General features: G+C 42.7%; 2 protein-coding genes across 5 annotated transcripts in view; one reads left to right on the forward strand and one right to left on the reverse strand.

Moving 5' to 3' along the window:
• CILK1 (ciliogenesis associated kinase 1) overlaps positions 1-15829 on the reverse strand; it is a 53934-nt gene extending 38105 nt beyond the window's left edge. Inside the window, exons 1-3 of one of the 3 annotated variants that reach the window (XM_073336255.1) lie at positions 15077-15829; positions 11393-11442; positions 2909-3168 (exon numbers count right to left, since the gene is read on the reverse strand). In XM_073336255.1, the coding sequence (XP_073192356.1) occupies positions 2909-3009 (101 nt within the window). In that variant the 5' untranslated portion in view covers positions 3010-3168; positions 11393-11442; positions 15077-15829. Of the gene's footprint in view, positions 1-2908; positions 3169-11392; positions 11443-11641; positions 11727-12189; positions 12581-15076 lie in introns of those variants that run through there. The other 2 variants (XM_073336254.1, XM_073336256.1) reach the window with 2 other exon arrangements.
• The window catches only part of FBXO9 (F-box protein 9), a 40794-nt gene continuing 33448 nt past the window's right edge, over positions 15486-22831 (forward strand). The window contains exons 1-3 of one of the 2 annotated variants that reach the window (XM_073336258.1): positions 15486-15773; positions 18285-18362; positions 20822-20971. In XM_073336258.1, coding sequence (XP_073192359.1) covers positions 15771-15773; positions 18285-18362; positions 20822-20971 — 231 coding nt within the window. In that variant the 5' untranslated portion in view covers positions 15486-15770. Of the gene's footprint in view, positions 15774-16098; positions 16166-18284; positions 18363-20821; positions 20972-22831 lie in introns of those variants that run through there. The other variant, XM_073336259.1, reaches the window with a different exon arrangement.

Here is a 22831-nt window from a genome sequence, read left to right on the forward strand (position 1 = left end):
TTGGATAGCAAAAAGCACACTGCACAAGTTGGACGTGGAAACCATGCTACAGCTGTGGTGGCTACAACAATGGTGGAAAACAGCCGTCCAACATTGCTTCTAACCCTTATTAACTAATCTAGGTTATACTGTAGTGAAGACAAGACAGCTGTAGTTTTAATCCGCATTAGCTGGTTGAGGTAAACCCCTAGGTAGAGCTACCATGTGTTTACACTAGAATGTAAAATGGGTTAGTTTAACGCATTTAAAAATACACCTTTCTTCCCCGAGTGAAAACACAGCATCAGCAGTCTTTAACATGGCTAGACAAGCACCGTGAAAACCTCCGGCTGTGTCTATGCTGCAACTCTTTTTTTTTTAAATTATTATTATTATTAAAGTAGTGGATTGGTCTTTTACAACAGAGGTTCTCAGCCTTTTTCTTTCCGAGCCCTCCGCCCCACATGCTATAAAAGCTGTAGGGCCCAGCAGGGGTGGGGGGTAGGGCCCTCGGGGCAGGGACCTTGAGCATAAGATGTAGTTTGACTTCTATTTTGGGGGTGGGGGGTGCAGGGGCCAGCAGGGCCTGAGCCAGCTACGCATGGTGGGGTCCACAGAGGGAGTACCACCTCCACCACCCTGATTCATCTCAGGAAGCCACCCAACCTGTCTGGGTTGAGGAGGCGCAACCAAAAATCATAACTCACAAAAGGTGCGTGTGTGTGTGGGGGGGCGGTGCATAGCACAAAAAGTTTGAAAACAGCGTAGGGTGCAGGGAGAGGTAGCTAGGGACTGTGTGCTGAGAGAGGTCCTGGCTCCTGGAGAGCTCTGACAGCCACAGAGCTAGGTCCCCACACCCAGGCGGCTCTTACCGGCTGCCTCAGCATGAGCAAAGGGGTCTGGGAGCTGAGGAGCAGCTTCAACCCTGGGCACCAGGAGACAAGAGAATGCTGCGACTGCCTGCTCCATAGCACCAGCCAGAGCAACAGCCACCCTGCACTCCCTGGATCTAGCTTCCCTCTTCTGACCTGGTGGGGGGGGCGAGGGGAAACTGCTGCAGTTTCGGGGGGCAACACTCTCCTTTCCCCCTCCCCCAACTCTGCCCAGGGACTCAGGGCTTCTGCCCCATGGGGAGCACCAGGGCTTAGGGCCCCAGATTCAGACCTGCTGCTCCCAGCTTCAGCCCCATGGGGGTCCCCGGGGATGCTGGAGCTGTGGCTCTAAGTTTTGGCCACAGGGCCCCATGGCCCTCTTGAAAGGGCTCAGGGACCCCCGGTTGAGAACCACTGTTCTACAAGCAACAAAACATCTGACCCAGAACCAGAAGCCTGCTCCGCACAAACTCTCAAAGTCAATAGGAGCTTTGTGAACATGGGGCCAAGTTCTGCCCTCAGTTACCAGACTTACACCAGTGTGTCAATACGGAGTAACTCCTTTGTCAAAAAACAGTTACTTCACGGTTATACCAAGAATTTGGCGCAGTGAGTCTATATGATTGGATTGTTCTGCTATGGAAACAGTAAGAAATGTTTTCCAGATGAATTGTCTTGACACCCAAGCAGCAACAATAAGGGCTAATGTTCAGGACAGAATGTTTCCATCTGTTAGAGAGAAAACACACACACACACCCCCTCTTGAAACAGGAAACAAAGCATTTATGATATTGGGAGGTGGGTGTGGGGGGAGAGGGAGGGTTGAGGTAAATTCATTTGAGTCTTACCCTTTCAAGGGTTTGTGTACACCTGAGGGTTTGCCAATTCACCTGAGGAAACAAAGGTTTGGCTTACACTTAGAAGTTAGGTTGACTTAGCTACTTCGGTTGCGTGTATGAAAAATATACACCCGACTGACATAGCTATGACCAACCTAGCCCGCTAGTGTAGACACAGCTATGTCAAGGGCAAAATACATCTACTGGCCGTTGTTCAGGGAGGTGGTATTCCTACACTGAGGGCACAAACCCTACCATCTGTATAGGCTGTGTCAAAATTAAGGGATTATGCTGGTATAGTTACACCACCATAGTTATGCCATTATAGTCTCCGTAGCGTAGATATACTCTAACACATTAGTAAAGGCTAGTTTTGACTGGCACAAACATTTGGGGAGTGTCTACAAGTGCCATTTCACTCAACATAGATAATGTAATCTATTAGAAAACCATGTGTAGACATACTTTCAAATACCTGATTTAATCACAAGATGCTCTTTTTGCCTGCATCTATTCCCATGACAGATTTGCAGTAGTAACTCTGCTTTTCGCTAGCATGAATCTTTGCTCACGATCCTTGCAACGGCCATGAGAATAGCACAGCTGACCTGCTATGCTATTGTAGAGCGGTAGTGTAGATGCTTCCTATGGCAACGGAAGGGGGTTTTCCCCATCACTCTAGGTAATCCATCTCGCTGAGCAGTGGTAGCTAGACTGATGGAAGCATTCTTTCATCACCTTAGCTGCATCTACACCAAGGGTTACGTTGGCATAGCTCTGGCACTCACAGGTGTGGATTTTACACACTCATAAGCAACGCAGTTATGTCAATTTACATTTTAAGTATAGATCAGGCCTTAGACAGGTGGGCCATTTAAAAACTAACTAAGTGGTCTCTGAAGCTGTTAAGTGAGGCACTGGAAATTAAGTAGGCCTCTCAAACAATTTGAGTGAAATGTGAGGGCTGTGTATTACAATGGGACATAAGTAACAGACAAAGGTGACCTAATCAGTTCACTCCTCAGTACAATAACTGTCACTGGGTGATCAGACCATTCATTTTATGTCCCATATTTAGTGGCTGAGAATTAAGATGCAGAATTGTATATTCTCAGACCTTGTTACAAAACCAATTGTATATACACTGAACACATGATGTATATTAGTTGGATATATATCAGTGTAATACTATTACATCAAGGAATAAAGTGACTCACTTTTTAATGGCAATTAGCTCCCCAGAGTCAATGCTTCTCCCTAGGAGGACGGACCCATATGTCCCATCACCAAGCTGTTTGATAGTAGTGTATCTATTCATGATGTTGATCCTTTGGCTGCAAATTCATTTCAGTCCTTAGTACATGCTTCCCTGCTGCTGATGTGTTTCTCCTCTGAGCGTAACCAGTTCTTTCTGTGGCAGTACTCAGGACTGCACGAATAGCCACAAGAGTCATGTTTTCAAGGCTCAGCCTCTGGTCTGAAATACAGAACACAATCCAGTGGATCTGGATTATTTGCATTTTTCAAAGTTGTCTTGTTTACAGCTTCCTTTCTTCCCAAAGACATCCAGAAGCACAAACAGGCTTTTTTCCTGGTTGTCTAAAACAAAAGAGACAGATTGGGTCTGGCCTTAAAAAGGCATGTGCACATGGAGACCTCCCACTCCTTTACACCCTCCCTTCCCAGAAGCCTGCTGCAATTGCAGGGCCTGTAATTAGCATCAGACGTGATGGCAACCCCAATGGATAGCAATAAGCAACACTACAGTTACCAAAAGCACAGAATGAGTTCTCATGGTCTGGAAATAGCAGCCCCATCAAGGGAACTGAGCATCTCTAATTACGTGGCAGGGTACCTGTTTTAGTAAAATTAACTAGCAAATGGATCAGTAACTCACAGGTCATACTGCAGTCAGTGCAGAGCTCTGACAAACCACCTTTCCTAACTTTCCAAGATGTCCCTCAGTGCAAGGGGTAGAGTCATACATATCCTTTAAAGGGAAAAGATACTCAAGACAGACAAGACCACATTTACCTCAAGGTTTTTACCCCAGGGATAAGTTTGGCTCTAGGAATACTTTATATATCCAAATTACCTACCAGACCCATCACCCTGACACAGTGCAAATAAAATAATCATATAAAATAAAAATGCGTATTAGCTTTTCTAGTCCAACCCCTTCCAATGGCCCCTATGCTTAAATCAACTTACTTACAAAAAGGAACAAAACGTGACCTATACTATGTAAATTAGTCATACCCTTCGAATTAAGCTAAATAGTGGGAACAAGAATCACATCTGCAAGCTTGTCTGTGTTATGGTCAGTTCCATGCCTTCTTACTCCTCCATTATTTAGAACTTAATATCATCTCTGAGCAGAAGAGCAGCGGCTTTTGCCTTTGTAAACTGTGCGTATAGATGAATTACATGTCAACAGATTTGCTGCAGTAGCAATATGTCCATACATGCTCCCTGTGCTGACTTAACTAGGAAAACAGATGACCGCTTTAGTGATGGAGAGAGCTAAGCTGCAAATAAATCTCTTGCATCCTCCTTTCCCAACAAACAGGACAGGTTGCCCAATCGCTATCAATGTCACCAGTACATAAAGATATACTCTGCAATGATGCTGGCATCAACAGCAGTATGTTACAATAAGTTGGGATGGTCCAATTGAATTAGATGTTGGCAATTTTTTCCCTTTGTCTTAGCAGTTAAGCACTGCCATTGGGAATCTGTAAACCTAATGCACGGATGTGGGAAAGAAATCTGCTAATGTCAAAACAGCTTTTGTCAGTTTATGTATCATCTATGGAGGAGACAATCACTTTCCCTACCTAGAAGCCACTTATACTCCTTGATTCATCAGAATTTGCCTCAAAATCCACACTTTGATGAACAATTGTGCTGCATCAAAGCTTCTTAAACTTTTTTAAATCTTGAAATGGAAACCAAATGCAAACAATGCAGACGGGCTGCACAGCCGGAACCAATGTTTTTGAGAGGTGTGAACTGCCCATTCATCCCAATAGACTACTAACTGAAACCTGAAGATAGTAATTTAAATGTCAACAGGGTATTTCACTCTATAATTTGAGAAGAAATATCCAGTAAATATGTATAGCTCACAATCATAGCCTCCCTCAAAGGTCGGAAGTGTAAGATATATTTAAAACAGAATAAAAAGAGGGGCTACTGTACTGATTGTATTATTTATTTTTAGGTTTACATTAAATACTATAGGTTTGTCAGTAATTTAAATGAAGGTGCCATAGAATTCCCCGCAGGCATACCAGAATACTGCAGAATCAAGGGACATTGTCACAGAATTTAGGTCTGTTATGCCTGATGACTTGCCATGGAACATGCAAAACATGGTCCATAGCAGCAGCAGTTTATGGAGCTTTGGAGTACCACTTGCTTGTTGGCCACCTTATTGGGTAACTGGGTATTCCAATGTGAAAGCTTATGTGATTTAACCAAAGTCTGAGGAGTCAATGGCAGACCCAGGATTTTAACTCCGACTCCTTGCTCCCAGACCTGCGATCGGACCAGTAGATCTCTCAATATCAATAGGTCTTTCAATATCAAATTTAGACAACAAAGCAAGACTCCTTGTGTTTTTCTATCAATGAAACGGTGATAAATAATAATGGCACAAGAAAGGACTTTGTACAATTTTGAACTAAACACAGGTAAAATCTGGTAGACTTTGTAGAAGTACTCTCCTCATGAAAGGGTCATGATGTATTAGCATGATGCATTAGCCTACACAATAGAACAAATATTTAATAACAGGCTCTTCAATCTAGCAGACAAACATAACAGGATACGCTGGTTGGAAGCCGAAGCTAGACAATTGCAGACTGGAAATAAGGCATACATTTTTAACAGTGAGGGTAATTAACCACTGAAATAATTTTCCATGGGTTATGGTGGATCCTCCACCTCAGGAAAAAATTTTAAAGCAAGGCTGGATGTTTTTCTAAAAGATGTGCTCTAGGAATTATTTTGGGGAAGTTCTATGGCCGGTGTTATACAGGAGGTCAGACAGAGGATCACAATGATCCCTTCTGGCTTTGGAATCTCTGAATCTAAGGCTAGGTCTAGGTTACTGGTTCTACAGCAGCCTGTGCTGTCGCAGTGCTGTACCACAGATGCTTTCTACAGTAACAGAAGGGTTTTTTTCCACCTCTCAGAGCAGCAGTAGCTAGGTTGACAGATAATCTACTCTGGGGTTTAGGTCAGCTTAAATATGGAGCTCAGGAGTTTGAATTCTTCATATTCTGAGGGCTTGTCTCCACTTGAGGGTGGATCGATGCTGCAGCAATCGATCCACCGGGGGTCAATTTAGTGGATCTAGTGAAGACCCGCTAAAAAATCAACAGCCGATTGCTCTCCCATCGACTCAGATACTCCACTGGAACGAGAAGCAGAAGGTAAGTCGACAGAAGAGTTTCTTCCGTTGACCCAGCGTGGTGTAGACACTGCAATAAGTTGACCTAAGGTAGACTCCAGCTACATTATTCACATAGCTGGAGTTGCAGAACTTACGTCTACGTGACCTCATAGTGCAGACCTGCCCTGTGTGACGTAGCTAGGTTGACCTAAAATTTAATTGTAGACCAGGCCTAAGAGCCTTGACGCAGCAGAAGTGAATACTCCCAGAGAAGGAGGATCATTCAGCAGAGATGATGCTTCCTCTCCTTTGTGCTCCTGCCTCATCTCTTCCTGGAGAGAAGGAAGAGGCTTTTGGGGCCTAAATCACCATCTGCCTCCCTTTACTTTTGTTAGGCCTATGGTGTCGTTGACAGCATCCCTATATACCTCTTGCAATAACTTTCAGTTACATGCCTAATGTGCAGGATTAGATACAAATTTCAAACCATGAGACTAGAAAATTAAGTGAAAAATACATGTTAAAAAAAATCACACTGTTTTGCATGGAAGTTAATGAGGCTCCACATGGTCACAGACGTCCGCCCACATGTTGCTCAATGCAGGATCAGGGCCTAGTTTTGGATGCCAGTTGAAGAGGTTTGGAACCTGAAGTCAACTGGAGTCCTAGGTTCTCTGAACCTTGGAAAATCTGGCTCTAGGTGTTTCAAGTTTGCTAAACAGGAATTTAAGTACCAAAATTAATGGATACGTTGAAACTTTTGGTCCAACTATTTGGACAAAGAGATACCCACAGAAGCAATGGTCAAGTGCACAAAGTCTGGGAAACAAGCAGGGAGAACTGGAGGTCCTGGCAAAGTCAGGGAATTATGATGCGATTGGAATAACAGAGACTTGGTGGGATAACTCGCATGACTGGAGTACTGTCATGGATGGGTATAAACTGTTCAGGAAGGACAGGGAGGGCAGAAAATGTGGGGGAGTTGCACTGTATGTAAGGGAGCAGTATGACTGCTCAGAGCTCAAGTATGAAACTGCAGAAAAACCTGAGAGTCTCTGGATTAAGTTTAGAAGCGTGAGCAACAAGGGTAATGTCGTGGTGGGAGTCTGCTATAGACCACCGGACCAGGGGGATGAGGTGGATGAGGCTTTCTTCCGGCAACTCGCATAAGCTACTAAATCGCACTCCCTGGTTTTCATGGGCGACTTCAATCATCCTGATATCTGCTGGGAGAGCAATACAGGGGTGCACAGACAATCCAGGAAGTTTTTGGAAACTGTAGGGGACACTTTCCTGGTGCAAGTGCTGGAGGAACCAACTAGGGGCGGAGCTCTTCTTGACCTGCTGCTCACAAACTGGGAAGAATTAGTAGGGGAAGCAACAGTGGATGGGAACCTGGGAGGCAGTGACCATGAGATGGTCGACTTCAGGATCCTGACACAAGGAAGAAAGGAAAGCAGCAGAATACGGACCCTAGACTTCAGAAAGGCAGACTTTGACTCCCTCCGGGAACCAATGGGCAGGATCCCCTGGGAGAATAACATGAGGAGGAAAGGAGTCCAAGAGAGCTGGATGTATTTTAAAGACTCCTTATTGTGGTTACAGGGACAAACCATCCCGATGTGTAGAAAGAATAGTAAATATGGCAGGCGACCAGCTTGGCTTAACAGTGAAATCCTTGCTGATCTTAAACCCAAAAAAGAGGCTTACAAGAAGTGGAAGATTGGACAAATGACCAGGGATGAGTATATAAATACTGCTCGGGCATGTAGGAATGAAATCAGGAAGGCTAAATCACACCTGGAGCTGCAGCTAACAAGAGATGTTAAGAGTAACAAGAAGGGTTTCTTCAGGTATGTTGGCAACAAGAAGAAAGCCAAGGAAAGTGTGGGCCCCTTACTGACAGAGGATGTGGAAAAAGCTAATGTACTCAATGCTTTTTTTGCCTCCGTCTTCACGAACAAGGTCAGCTCCCAGACTACTGCACTGGGCAGCACAGCATGGGGAGGAGGTGACCAGCCATCTGTGAAGAAAGTAGTAGGTCGGGATTATTTAGAAAAACTGGACGAGTACAAGTCCATGGGGCCAGATGCGTTGCATCCGAGAGTGCTCAAGGAATTGGCGGATGTGATTGCAGAGCCGTTGGCCATTATCTTTGAAAATTCATGGCAATCAGGGGAAGTTCCAGAAGACTGGAAAAAGGCTAATGTAGTGCCAATCTTTAAAAAAGGGAAGAAGGAGGATTCTGGGAACTACAGGCCGGTCAGCCTCACCTCAGTCCCTGGAAAAATCATGGAGCAGGTCCTCAAGGAATTAATTCTGAAGCACTTAGAGGAGAGGAAAGTGATCAGGAACAGTCAGCATGGATTCACCAAGGGAAAGTCATGCCTGACTAATCTAATTGCCTTCTATGATGAGATAACTGGTTCTGTGGATGAAGGAAAAGCAGTGGACGTGTTATTCCTCGACTTTAGCAAAGCTTTTGACACGGTCTCCCACAGTATTCTTGTCAGCAAGTTAAAAAAGTATGGGCTGGATGGATGCACTACAAGGTGGGTAGAAAGTTGACTAGATTGTCGGGCTCAACGGGTAGCGATCAATGGCTCCATATCTAGTTGGCAGCCGGTATCTAGCAGAGTGCCCCAAGGTCGATCCTGGGGCCGGTTCTGTTCAATATCTTCATTAACGATCTGGAGGGCAGTGTGGATTGCACCCTCAGCAAGTTTGCGGATGACACTAAACTGGGAGGAGTGGTAGATACGCTGGAGGGTAGGGATAGGATACAGAGGGATCTAGACAAATTGGAGGATTGGGCCAAAAGAAATCGGATGAGGTTCAACAAGGACAAGTGCAGAGTCCTGCACTTAGGACGGAAGAATCCCATGCACCGCTACAGACTAGGGACCGAATGGCTAGGCAGCAGTTCTGCAGAGAAGGACCTAGGGGGTGACAGTGGACGAGAAGCTGGATTTGAGTCAACAGTGTGCCCTTGTTGCCAAGAAGGCCAATGGCATTTTGGGGTGTATAAGTAGGGGCATTGCCAGCAGATCGAGGGATGTGATCGTTCCCCTCTATTCGACATTGGTGAGGCCTCATCTGGAGTACTGTGTCCAGTTTTGGGCCCCACACTACAAGAAGGATGTGGAAAAATTGGAGAGAGCCCAGCGAAGGGCAACAAAAATGATTAGGGGTCTGGAACACATGACTTATGAGGAGAGGCTGAGGGAACTGGGATTGTTTAATCTACAGAAGAGAAGAATGAGGGGGGATTTGATAGCTGCTTTTAACTACCTGAAAGGTGGATCCAAAGAGGATGGATCTAGATTATTCTCAGTGATAGCAGATGACAGGACAAGGAGTAATGGTCTCAAGTTGCAGTGGGGGAGATTTAGGTTGGATATTAGGAAAAACTTTTTCACTAGGAGGGTGGTGAAACACTGGAATGCGTTACCTAGGGAGGTGGTGGAATCCCCTTCCTTAGAAGTTTTTAAGGTCAGGCTTGACAAAGCCCTGGCTGGGGTGATTTAGTTGGGATTGGTCCTGCTCTGGGCAGGGGGTTGGACTAGATGACCTCCAGAGGTCCCTTCCAACTCTGATATTCTATGATTCTAAGTTGAAAAAAGCTGCTGGTTTTGAGTTTTTAAACTTGATCATACCTACATTACTAATACCAGGTAGGCCTTTTCAACATGAAAATATTGAACCCATTTAAGGAAGTCAATTTCTAAGCTGATTTATCTCAACCAGTACAGTTTTCTTGTTAAAGAGGCCTTAGGGTTTTAAACTTTTTCCAGTAATCCTATTTCCTGTTCACCATTTATGCTCGGTTTTCACTTTATGGTTCTCTCAGTTTGGATCATGGAGACAGCCTAGCCCCAAATGCTACAGGATGCTCCATGCAGATGTAGTTCCTACTGACCTCAGTGTGACCTGGCAGTAGTAGCAGGAGCATCTGCCTGTGTAGTGCAGCCCTAGTCAGTTTCACTTTTGCTTACTTTCTGGCTGCCATGCCCTAGGTAAAAATTACAGGAAATTTTTTTGATGTTGAGAGTGGGGGGTTAGGGTTGGCTTGAAATTCTACAAAATAGTGGGGTTTTTTTGTTTTGTTTAAAAAAAAAAGAGTAAGGATTTTCGGTTTTGTATCATTTTCCCCCCCTACATCAAAACAAACCATAAATTTTTGGCCTAAATCAAAAGTACAGAGTCCCTTAAAAACAAAATTATTGCACATCACCCTGAAAACAAGATGTTAATTACTATTTACAGGGCATTGTGAACTGAAATTCAGGCCAACAACTTTTTGTAAACTCAATAGAAATGATTCTACAACACTTTTAAAAATGTCATTGTGATAATATTTAAGCAAATAAAATATTCCCCTCTAGTGTCTGAAAGACAAACATTACAGCACTGAGAATCTGAAAGTGAAACTGACTATAAAACAAATTGAAACTGACTTCATTAATTTTCATTGTCAATTTTAAAAATTCTTTCAACTGTGATAATCTAATTTGTTGTTAGTAATCTGCAAAGAAAGTGTTGGCTTAGAATATATTGTTTTAAGTTGACACGATTTAGTTCTGTATCTGTAAAGCATTTTGAAATATAATATGAAATATAATAAACTAGCTTGAAAGAATCTCTTAAGAATGAAAAGCTCCTATTGACAGTTTCATAAAAGTTTAAGTATGAGTCACATTCTCTAAAACTTCTGGCTACCAACAGTAGGTAAGCCACAATGCGAAAAACATCCTGCAACTGGTAGGCTCCTCACCCCTACCATCACCCCCACAAGAAGGACAAGGATTGATTCAGAGTGCCATCCTGCAAATGTGTACGCAGGTGAGTAATCCCACTGAAATCACAGACTTCAATGGCACTACTCATGTGTAAATTTACCCATATGCACAATGTTTGGAAGGTCAGGCTGTTAGAAAGAGTAGGGAAATTTTACAAACATGTATGATACCGAGCTGGATTCATGTGATGATGGTATGTATCAATGGATTTTTCTTTTCTGTTTAACAAAAGTTACTTCTAAATAAATAAATACAACACAACATCTAAAGCAAATGAGACACTGCTAATCCCTATGACAGAGTTTCAATTTTATTATTATTATTATTTTTTAAACCCTGCAAGGATGGAGGCAATAGCACAGTATTTATGAAATTCTGGCTCTCTGTAAAGAGATTTATCTGAAATCTGGTAACTAGCAACAGAGAGAGCTAGCAGCGTCCTAACTAACAGCACTTTCCATGAACACGCATGCCATTTATTAGTAAAAATAAAAACTATTTACCTTTGATGAATCCAGCCCATTGTATGGTAATCACTCCGTATTACACAGCTCTAGCAAAAGAATAATTAAACTCCATTATAAGAGTTTACTGTAATGCTGTCTATACAGAGAACAAATTTAACATTTGCCTTATGATTTGTGTACATGCAGTCTTAAACTATCATTTTCAAAGCAAAAATGAAAGACAATTCGTCATATTTGTAGGCCACACGGCATGTTCCCCATAGAATAATTTTCATATATGCTTACATAAATGAAGTCACATTAAACCAAAACACCATCTGAAAATCAAATAAAAGATGGTTGCTACTAAACAAGAAATTAGTATCTTGAAGTCCCTCCCATGCAGGCCTAGTGAGAAAACTTTCATGTACAGCTCTATTTTAAATGTCACAAGAAAAGGTCTAAAATCATGGTGTGGGGAGGAGGGTAGACAAATGACGTTAAAGAAACACAATGTGAACACCAATCCAAAGCAGCTGATATTCTCATTTTAAACCCAGCTATTAGAATCAGGGCAAGATCCACACGACAGTGGAAAGAAAAACACAGGGGATTAACTTGATTCTCGGGCGTCTCTAAATCTGTCATCATGTCTAGGGACATTTATGTTATAACCTACCAATACTGCTCCAAAAGACAATTTTTAATTGCTCGTAGAGCCCTTAAAGAGGATTTCTTGCAATTTGAAAGTAATAGAAAACCTGGTAAGAGGAGCAGTCAGACAGTTTGTACAACATGCTGTTTACATCTAGGAGAAAACTGCATTAGTAAATCACAACAAACACAGTACACACCCAGCTACCAGAAGCCATGCGGCAAGTCCATCTGAGGGAAGCCAGGGCTGATCTAGCTGCCAGAGGATCATTGCACTGAGGCCGAGAAGAAAAAAGGAGTTTTCCACTCACCAACCAGGAGAAAAACAAACAAAAGACAATGTGGCTACTAATCAGGGACAACCAGGAGCTTTCCCTGGTGAAAGCTACCCAGCAGCTCCCCTCTCTGGCCTTTCCTTTGCACAGTGCACTCGCTCCACAGCACTGTAGCCAAACAGCATGGGATTCATTTACTATATAGACAGGGTTAGGGTTTTTTTCCATTAAAAACAATCTCCATGTGAAAGAATCTAATAATTTTTAAGACAAATTTAAATATAAAAAAATAACAAGCTAATGCAAAAAAAACCCAAAAAACCATTAATAAATTGTTACCAAGCTCATATTGAGCCAGTAAGCATAAATAATTTATAATGATAAGCTAGGCCCTAATCCTACAGTGAGCTGTCCAGGATTCATCAACACAGAGCAACTGAGATCAAGGCCTGATCCTTCATTCCTTGTGCACCCAAAGCGCCCACTGACTTTAATATAGGGCTGAATTAAGAACTGGGACATGGAGGAGAATAATCAATTGGACACCAAGTACTTAAGCACCAACATCTTTGCCAGGAGAGGATGTCTTCTCTCTTTCTCTCCCCTCCTCCCTCACTCCATTTTATACTTTTTTTTAAAATGGGGGAAACTGAGGCACATAATGATTATTCCCCCACCCCCCAAACATACAAGACAGTATGTGAGTGGGGCTTGGAACTCAGGAATGCCACCTGCTCGGCCTTTCAATGTTACATAACAATATATTCTGTAGTGGAATACATACATTCAAAAAGTCTGACTTAATATAACTCAGTGACATGAAGTAATAGTTATTTCACAGTGGCTTTCTCAAACTGCCTTAATTTAAAAGTGTGATAAAACTTCCAGAAAAGTGGTTTAAATATTTGAGAAGTTAGATTTTATCCCAGACACAGATTTCAACATATTTGCGGCATTTAATTTTATTTTATTTAAAACAAAAAATGGTCAAATTCTGCCTGCAAATAAGCATGCATAATTCTTAGTGAAGCCAATAGGAGTAGTGTATGAATCATAGAATCATAGAATATCAGGGTTGGAAGGGACCCCTGAAGGTCATCTAGTCCAACCCCCTGCTTGAAGCAGGACCAATTCCCAGTTAAATCATCCCAGCCAGGGCTTTGTCAAGCCTGACCTTAAAAACCTCTAAGGAAGGAGATTCTACCACCTCCCTAGGTAATGCTTATTGAAGGGAAGAATCTGGCATTAAATCATTGTTGTAATGTCTCACAACTATGTATATAATTGTATACCCCAATTTTACAAAATTCTACTAGCCCATTCACTTGGTGTAATCTGTAAAAAGAATATAAGAATATAATTAATGTTTTCATATTTATTATTGAGAAGGACACAAGTATATTTTGTGTGTGGGATGATATATGTTCATGACAGTTCTGCAAAGCTGTTATCTGCTCCTCAGTTATCCAAAACTCTCAGCTGTCTAAAACAGTGTCATATCCCCTGAGGTCTATTTACACTTACTCTGAAAATTTCCACAGCTATTAGAAACCTCTGTTATCCAAATTTACTCATTTTGACATTTGGCTAATTGAGACACCACTACATTTATTATTTTTAAATAACAGGTGACCTGGAGAGTTTTGCTGAAATTTTTTTTAAAGTTCTCAAGAGAGAAAATCCATATAAAGCATGGCTATTACTAAATATACTTAGCACTAACAAAATTAGGCCTGGATTCTGCAATTTGTTCCACATGGATACATCCTGGTGCCCATATGGAGCCCCAGAGAAGTCAGTGGGGCTGTGTGCGGTTATAGGGGTCATCCTGCATGAAAAAAAGTTACATGATCAGAGCCTTAGAAATAAGCTTTAGGCTCTCAGTCATATTCCTACTGAGGACTTTGGAGTTTTGCTGTTGACTTAGAGGGAAGCAGGATAGGATTTTGAGTCAGAGCTAAAGACAAGGCTTCCTGTATTGCCAGCTAGAGTAATGATATAATTAGGTCATTTGGGTTTCAAAGAACTTCCACTGTAAAAAGCAAACTTTGCCTTAAGATGCATTGGTGCAACAAAGGGCAAAATTTAGTCCTAGAACCCTGTATCCTATTTAAGTTTTGCAGTGGATTGCAATTTGAAGGATGATCAGGTTCTAAATTAATATTTTTACTTGCTCATAACTTTTGATAACATTTTCCTTTAAAGTGGAAACTTCTCAACCTTATTCCCAGACCACAAGTGAAATGGGTTTGGGAAGACATATATATGTGTGTATACAGTGTTTATGCTTGTGTGGTGAACAGATAGTCACTTCTACCTCCCTAAGATTCCCTATGCTACTTAAAGTAGAAGTTTACAAGTCTGCTTGGTCATGATCCTGCATCAGAAGCTATTAGAAAACAGGGACTTCTGCTCCTGTGCAGAAGAGGAGGAGAGGAGTTCACATGATACAGATGTCAGGGCTATCTGACACCAGTTTAGGAGTGGGATACTACACTGTTGAGTAGCATTGTCAGACAGCTGCCTATTTCACCCCAGAGATGGCTGCATGTCAGTGGTGGGTGAAGCGATCCATATACAATCATAAAGTTTGTTATATCCGTTGGATTCTACTGGTTGACATTGATGCTGTATTACTAAGGTATTATACTTTATTCTTTGGTCCACACTGAGTAATTCTACATATAGTCTTCAATAATGCCTGGGCCTGATCTTTGGGCAGGCAGACAATGCACCAGGCTAGGCCTAGCAGAAACACACTGTCATTACAACAGGGAGCAGCAAACAGCAGCGCCCGTCTTTAGCGCCCTACCATGCATCTGATGAAGTGAGCTGTAGCTCACGAAAGCTTATGCTCAAATAAATTGGTTAGTCTCTACGGTGCCACAAGTCCTCCTTTTCTTTTTGCGGATACAGACTAACAGGGCTGCTACTCTGAAATCTACTTGCAGGGGTACGTACAACCCGCAAGAACTACAAGTCCCAGCAGCCACTGCTCCCATCTCTATTTGAATAGCCCATGAGAGACTAGACTTCCTAGCAGTCTGTGCTTCCTCTCCATTTGATTGGCCTGTTAAAAGCAATTTAATTCCCAGCATGCAATGCTTCTCCTCGAGCGGAGTGGCCCGAGGAGACTACATTGCCCAGGAGGAAACGCTCCACCTTGATCCAAGAGAGAAACCAGGCAGAACGGTGTATTGCATGCTGGGACTTGCAGTCCTCACGGCCGACGCCCCGCAGCGAAGCGGCCCGTGCGTCGGGAGGGCGACGCTCTGTCCTTTCTCTCAGTGCTCTTGAGGTCTGTCTGGGCCAGGGTCTCGGCTGCTCCCGGTCCTCCTGTCCTTTACTCTCCGGGAAGATGGCTGCCGTACGCAGGGCTCGCAGTTACTCCCGCTGCGTGGTGCGCTTCTCCGACCGAGAACTCTGCTAAGTCACCCTGCGGGGGGGAGACACGGACCGAACAGGGGGCAAGGACCCCCGGACAGCGCCGCCTGACCGACTGCAGCATGGTGAGCAGCGCCCGGCCCTGCCTGCTCCCTGGCGGCTGCTGCAGTGCGGGCCCTGGGGCGGGAGGGAGCTGGGGGCAGGGCACGGGCACGGGCCCGAGGCGGCCGCTGTCATTGGCTGCCGGAGGGCAGGGGTCGTCCCTGGCAACCGTCAACGGTGGGTGTGCGGGTGTTTCGCGGTGGAAGCCCGGCCCCGCTCTCCGCCCCCCTGGGGACCTTCCCAGCGCCGGTGTGAGCGGGCCCCTGCCTCCCCCTGGGGCCGTGACGCCGTGTGAGTCTGGGGGCTAACGCTGCGTTGGCCACGCCCCGCAGCTCCTGGCCCTTGTGGGGTGTGTCCTGTCGGACGAGCTCCCCGGGGACCAGGCGCACCCGGAGGGGGGAAATCCCAGTGCCAGGTACCGGGGGACGGTGGCGTCGTGGCATCACGTTGTGCCCAGGGCAGCAGTGTGGCGTCAGGCTGTTGCGCCTGCCACAAAGCAGCAGAGGAGGGGCCCTGCAAGCCCAGTTTGAAGCAGGACAGCCCCGCTCCTCCATACTCACAGCTGTCGGCTGAGTATTCATCAGAATTATCCGTGGATGTGTATATGATGATATCAATAAAACGGTTTACAGAGACTATGAAGTCTCAGGGCTGTTTTGAAGAGCCGAGGACGCCAGGACTCTGCTTGGTGGAACTATTTGCTGCATAGGTCAAGCCTGCTGCATGGCTCTGTGCGAAGCAGTAGGGATCCGTCTGGGCCAGGGTCTCGGCTGCTCCCGGTCCTCCTGCCCCTCACTCTCAGGGAAGATGGCTGCACCTCCATGTGAATTTCTAAGACACCAATCATCAGATTATCTAGACGTGCCATTACTTTGTGCTGGTAGTAGCAATCAAAAGATCTTAAAACACTTTACCCCAGCAACTAAGCTTTTGTATCTCTGCAGAGCAGAGATTATTTCCATTTTACTGGAAACAGGCAAGGTTTTATAGTTTTATGGAGCTAAGAAGAACCCATGCACCAGGCTTTCAGTTCTGTGCTTTAACCTCACCTTTGGGTGGCTACAGTCTACACTAACTTGTGTATGTTTCCCATGTGCTCTTTAGCTGGGTACAGTCGAGATGCCCTTTGGCTGGATCTGATCTGAGGTCTAGTTGGTTTTGGCTGATGGCTAAGGAGTGAAAAATATTTGTGCATAACAGGTCTTATCTGTAAGGAAATATCCTGTGAAAAGTCCTTAATCTTCCCAGAGCTCTTTCTAAGCAGATATGAATTATAATGCTCATTGGATACATGGAGAAAGGTAAAAATATTAACCAGCAGAAATAATAGACAGGGCAAGGTCAAAGATTTTCCTGTCTCTAAAATCTGTGACATTATAGGTGGAGGGAAAAAAATCCTGCCTGTTCCGGTTTGAAGACTAATGATGTCATTTTTGCCTAAAGTCCTTGTAAACCCAAAGGTGGTATGTTAGCTATGAAAAGGTGTGAGGGGTGACTTTTGTTGTAGATTAGTTGAGCATGTTAACACTTACTGATTCAGGGAGGCTCACTTTGTATGGTTAATACAGGGTCTGTGAAGGTCTTCATTCAGATCTTGGCTACAATAAAACTTCAGTGGACTTTCCTCAGTAACTGGTAGTCTGCTGTATTATCTCAGGAATGCACTGTATAGTGCTGGTTTGCAGGACAGTGATAACTGAGCTCTGAAAGTGAACAAGCTTTTGGAATGTGGCATGTTCTTTGTAAGCAAACGGGAGTTAAAGTGACCCAGCTGTGTGTCTTTTGGTTTTTTGGTATTTTTTAGATTTTTGACCTGTACAGCCAGTAACAAATTGACTTACTAGTGCCATGTTTCTCCTTGTGGCTGTTTGTTTCAGTATTATAGGAAATGGAAGATTAATGTAAACTCTGTATGTCTTAGTTATTAGTAAAAAGAAAAGGAGTACTTGTGGCACCTTAGAGACTAACCAATTTATTTGAGCATAAGCTTTCGTGAGCTACAGCTCACTTCATCGGATGCATTTAGTACTCCTTTTCTCTTTAATATAGAAACTGCTTTTGTAACACACCTTTCAGCAACAAAAGTTTAAATAAGAAGTGGCTCCATTATATTGAACTCTTGATTTTTACCTGGGAGAAGGCAGTACAAGGTGCAGTCAATTGTCTAAAACATGTTTTTATAAGTGAAATTTCAATGTCCTCTTTTTATTGAGTTAGGTTGCCCTACAGTGTTTTCAATCCAAACATTGCAGCAGTGCACTGATGCATGTAAAACTGCAAATGCCATCTAGCTAGACTCTGCATTACCCAGTTTAAGTGAAATGCAAAATGCTTATTTCATTATCCATTTCAATAGCTTAGTGTAACAGGTAATGCCAATAAACATAAAAAGTAATTTAGCCAAATATTGATGTCAATAGTGACGTTTTGAGGGGGAACATGTTTTTTGTAACGAGTTTGTGCAGTTTGCACAGATCAGAATAGTAGATGTACATATACAGACTACATGTTCATGTCTAACTGTTCTCTATTAGGCAGAAGCTGAAGAAGATTGTCACTCTGATCTGATAAGAGCTGATGACAATGAAGGGCCTGGTGAAGCAAATCTTCAGGTATGGTTAAAGTTATGTTCTCATTTTGAAATTAAGTTCAGTTGGCATTTTCTTCCATAGTAGAATGCTGATATGGTGCAGGTTAAGCCATCCTATAAGTAAAAGCACATTCTGCAATATGATACTTTTTCCTATGGTACTGGTTTCCACATATTAATACAAAAAAACCTTAGAATTAAGGTTAAAATATACTTTCAAATATACACTTAAGGCACACTTCAATGAGGGAAGCATCATATGGTGACTTCACCATTGTTTTATACAACATTGCCCTCCCCATTAAAAACAAACAAAAAAAACCCCACGCATACCCCAAACTACAAATTCAGATTATAACCATGATTGTAATTAGGGTTGTCAAGCTATAAAAAAAAATTAATCGCACTGTTAAACAATAATAGAATACCATTCATTTAAATTTTTGGATGTTTTCTACATTTTCAAATATTTGATTTCTGTTATAATACAGAATACAGAGTATACAGTGCACACTTTATATTTTTGATTACAGATATTTGCACTGAAAAGTATTTTCAGTTCACTTAATATAAATACTGTAGTGCAGTCTCTATCATGAAAATTGAACTTACAAATGTACAAAACAATAACTGCGTTAAAAAATTAAAATGTAAAACTTTAGAGCCTACAGAGTCCACTCAGTCCCACTTCAGCCAATCGCTCAGACAAACAAGTTTGTTTACATTTATGGGAGATAATGCTGCCCTCTTCTTATTTACAATGTCACCTGAAATAGAGAACAGGCGTTAGCATGGTACTGTTGTAACTGGCGTTGCAAAATATTTACATGCCAGGTATGCTAAACATTCATATGTCCCTTCATGCTTCAACCACCATTCGAGAGGATATGCATCCATGCTGCTGATGGATTCTGCTCAATAATGATCCAAAGCAGAATGGATTGATGTACGTTCATTTTCATCATTTGAGTCAGATGCCACCAGTAGAAGGTTTAATTTCCTTTTTGGTGGTTTGGGTTCTGTAGTTTCTGCATCTGAGTGTTGCTCTTTTAAGACTTCTGAAAGCATGTTCCACATCTCGTCCCTCTCACATTGTGGACGGTACCTCAGATTCTTAAACCTTGGTTAAAGTGCTGTAGCTATCTTAAAAATATCACACTGGTACCTTCTTTGCGTTTTGTCAGATCCGCAGTGACAGAGTTCGTAAATCAAACAACACGTGCTAGGTCATCATCCAAGATTGCTATAACATGAAATATATGGCAGAATGTGAGTAAAAACAGAGTGGAGGCGTACAGTTCTCCCTCAAGAAGCTCAGTCACAAATTTAATTAACGCACTATTTTTTAAAACCAACATCAGCATGGAAGCATGTCCTCCGGAATGGTGGCTGAAGCAAGAAGGGCCATATGAATGTTTAGCATATCTGCAACACCAGCTACAAAAGTGCCATGTGAACACCTGTTCTCACTTTCAGAAGAAAATAAGAAGCAGGCAGCATTACCTCTGGCAAATGTAAACAAACTTGTTTGTCTTTGTGATTGGCTGAACAAGAAGATGGACTGAGTAGACTGACTCTAAAATTTTACATTGTTTTGTTTTTGAGTGCATTATAGAACCAAAAAAAATATAAAAATCTACATTTGTAAGTTACACTTGCATGATAGAGATTGCAGTAAGTACTTATGAGGTGAACTGAAAAATACTATTCTCATTTTTACAGTGCAAATATTTTAATACTTTATATAAAGTGAGCACTGTACACTTTGTATTCTGAGTTGTAATAGAAATCTGTATATTTGAAAATGTAGAACATCCAAAAATATTTAATTTCAATTGGTATTTTATTTAACAGTGCAATTAATCGCGATTAACTCAAATTAACTGCAATTAAAAAAATTAATTGACAGCCCTAATTGTAATCAAAGCTAGTTTACAGTAATGTATTCACAAGTGTAATAAACCAGTTTTGCTATATAAAATTGAGATTAATTTAAAACATTGAGCTGACATTTTCTTAAGCCCTATATGAATGAGCAAATAAACTTATTCTAACATCTTCAGAAAGAAGACAGTGAGATGGTTTCTATGAATTTAGGCCAGAATTAGCTACATCATGATCACTTCTTGCAACAACCTAAATTTTCTTCTGCATACTGAATTGTCCAAACAGAAGTAATTGCATTGTTGGAACTAAATTGTCCATAAGCCATAGCATTTCCTTGTGTGATTTTTTTTCTGGTAATTCCACCGTAAGTGAAGCTAAAGGAAATGCCAATTCTAATCTGCACCTGAGTTTGCTAAATGAAGTCCCTATATTTACCCTTATATAGCTAGTGTTGTATGTGTAAGGTATATTCAAAGTTCTTATTTGTAGATTGGACCTGTAGAGACTATGTAATCTCTTGTGCAGGAGATGTACTGTCTGCCCAGAAGATGCTAAATCAGAGCCTATTAGGAGTTAATGTTTCTGCATTTTTAGGCAGAGCTCCAGATGTTTCGAGCTCAGTGGATTTTTGAACTTGCCCCAGGCATGAGTTCTGGTGGTTTGGAAACTGTGCCACGTGCAAGAGGCCCTGGAGTAAAGGCTATAGATACCAAAGGAAAGCAGGAGCTAGCAAAAGAGGAGAAGGTAGGAAAGAGATCACTTATTTACTAATGGGCTGTCTTTAAGTTAGCATTCCATTAGCTTTTAACATTGAATGTTTAGTTTCTGGTTAAACCTGAAAAAGATCAGTTAGATAACTTCCTCTCTGTATGCTAGATTCACAAAGGGATGGTGTGGTCCCTAACTTTTAGGAGCCTAGAAGATTTGGGGTTCTCAAACTCTTGAGTTAGGTGTTCAAGTTCTCTATGCAATGCATAGGGGAGATAGGTACTTAAGGCTATGTAGAGTACAGGCACTACACATGTAGCCACTTTCTACAGTGAAGGGCAGGCTGCATCCAACTTGTCACTGTGGAGTGGAGCTATATGCTTCAGAGAAGGACTGTGGCAGAGGGCAGCTGTTGTAGCCTTTCAGTGCAATAGGGAAAGCCTCTGGCAGTGGGACACTACACTACTAAAAATAGCATTTTAGATGTGGGAGGCACTGCTTGGGTTTATAGCGAGCCCTCATAGGGTACGTACCCATGGGGGAAGAGGGGGAGGTTCAGGTGTGTAGGGCATTCTCCTCACTTAAACTGTACTCTCAGTCTACAGTGCTGTTTATACTCATGCTAGCTGGGTGTGTGGTGTCTGTACTCTGCTGTAAGTGTAGTCATATGCAAAGAACGGGATTTCCAAAAGTCAACCTATTGAGTGAGGAGCTACCTTAGCTAAGAATTGGGAGATGCCAAGGACAGGGTATGTCCTAAGCCTCACTCCTTCCAAGGAGTAAAGGCTTAAGTCTGGGCTGCAGGAATGTGCTGCTTCCTGCTTGGGATTCTCTGCTGTGAACCCTCTCCTGCATGAGAGTGAGAGAATGACTCTGTAGTTTTGTGATTAAGGCTCTCACCTGGAAGGAGGGATACCCGGGTTTCAGTACCTAAGCTCCAATGACTAGTTATACAAAGTGCAACTGCTTCAACAGGAGAGACTGAGGGCATTTTCTTCCTTCAGCCTGAGGGGAGAATTGAACCAAGGCCTCCCATGTCCTGGGTGAAAGCTTTAACCACTAAAAGTTATAAGGTGAGCACTGCTGCTACCACCTCCTCTCTGGCTAGGATTTTGAATGGGCCCTGGTCTGATAAGTGAATTCCAAGTTCAGCCTACTGGATTGGGCCTTGCAGAGGAACTCCTATCTTCCCATGCTTTGTGGATTTTAGGTGTCCATATGCTTAGTAAGACAGCAGTATGCATGCACAGAGGCAGAAACTTAGGCACCCAGAGGACTTGTTCTACAAAAATGTAGGGGCAGTTTAGTCACTTACAAGGTTAGGTGGTAGCTGAGCAGGGCCACTGGTGCCAAAATGTTGAAGTTGGGCACTTAAGTCCATTTGTGAATTTAGCCCTGTGTTCCTTACTTTTTGCCACCTTTCCTCAAAACCCTATCCCCTTTTTCTCCTCCTTCTCATGCCTGGCTTTGTCTCCTTCACCAAATATATGTACTGTGAAGTGATAGTGGCCTACCTCCTTTAACAGTGGGTGTTATGTATGTGTTCCAGTTGAATGAAGTCAGAGGTAAAATGACATGAAGTTTGTTGATCATATCATCTTGTAATGAATATGTACAAACGCTAAGAAAGCTAAAGAGTTTCTAAACTAGGTCAATCACTAGTGTGTTCTGGTTAAGTTCAACTGGAATTTCCTTTTTCTTTAACTGGGAGAGAAAATAAGAGCCCTCCTGCCTTCCTTTCCCTGCCTCTCCTGACTTCTTCCACACATTTCCCTTTTTGCTCTGGCTATTCACCGAGTTTGTGAAAGTTCTTTCCAAGCATAGTATAGCCGTATGGCTCCCACAATACTCTTGACTTCTTGGATCACTTAGTACTCTTTTGCAGTTCCCACTGTT

Source organism: Lepidochelys kempii, chromosome 3, assembly GCF_965140265.1.
Source record: "Lepidochelys kempii isolate rLepKem1 chromosome 3, rLepKem1.hap2, whole genome shotgun sequence".
Taxonomy (NCBI): domain Eukaryota; kingdom Metazoa; phylum Chordata; order Testudines; family Cheloniidae; genus Lepidochelys; species Lepidochelys kempii.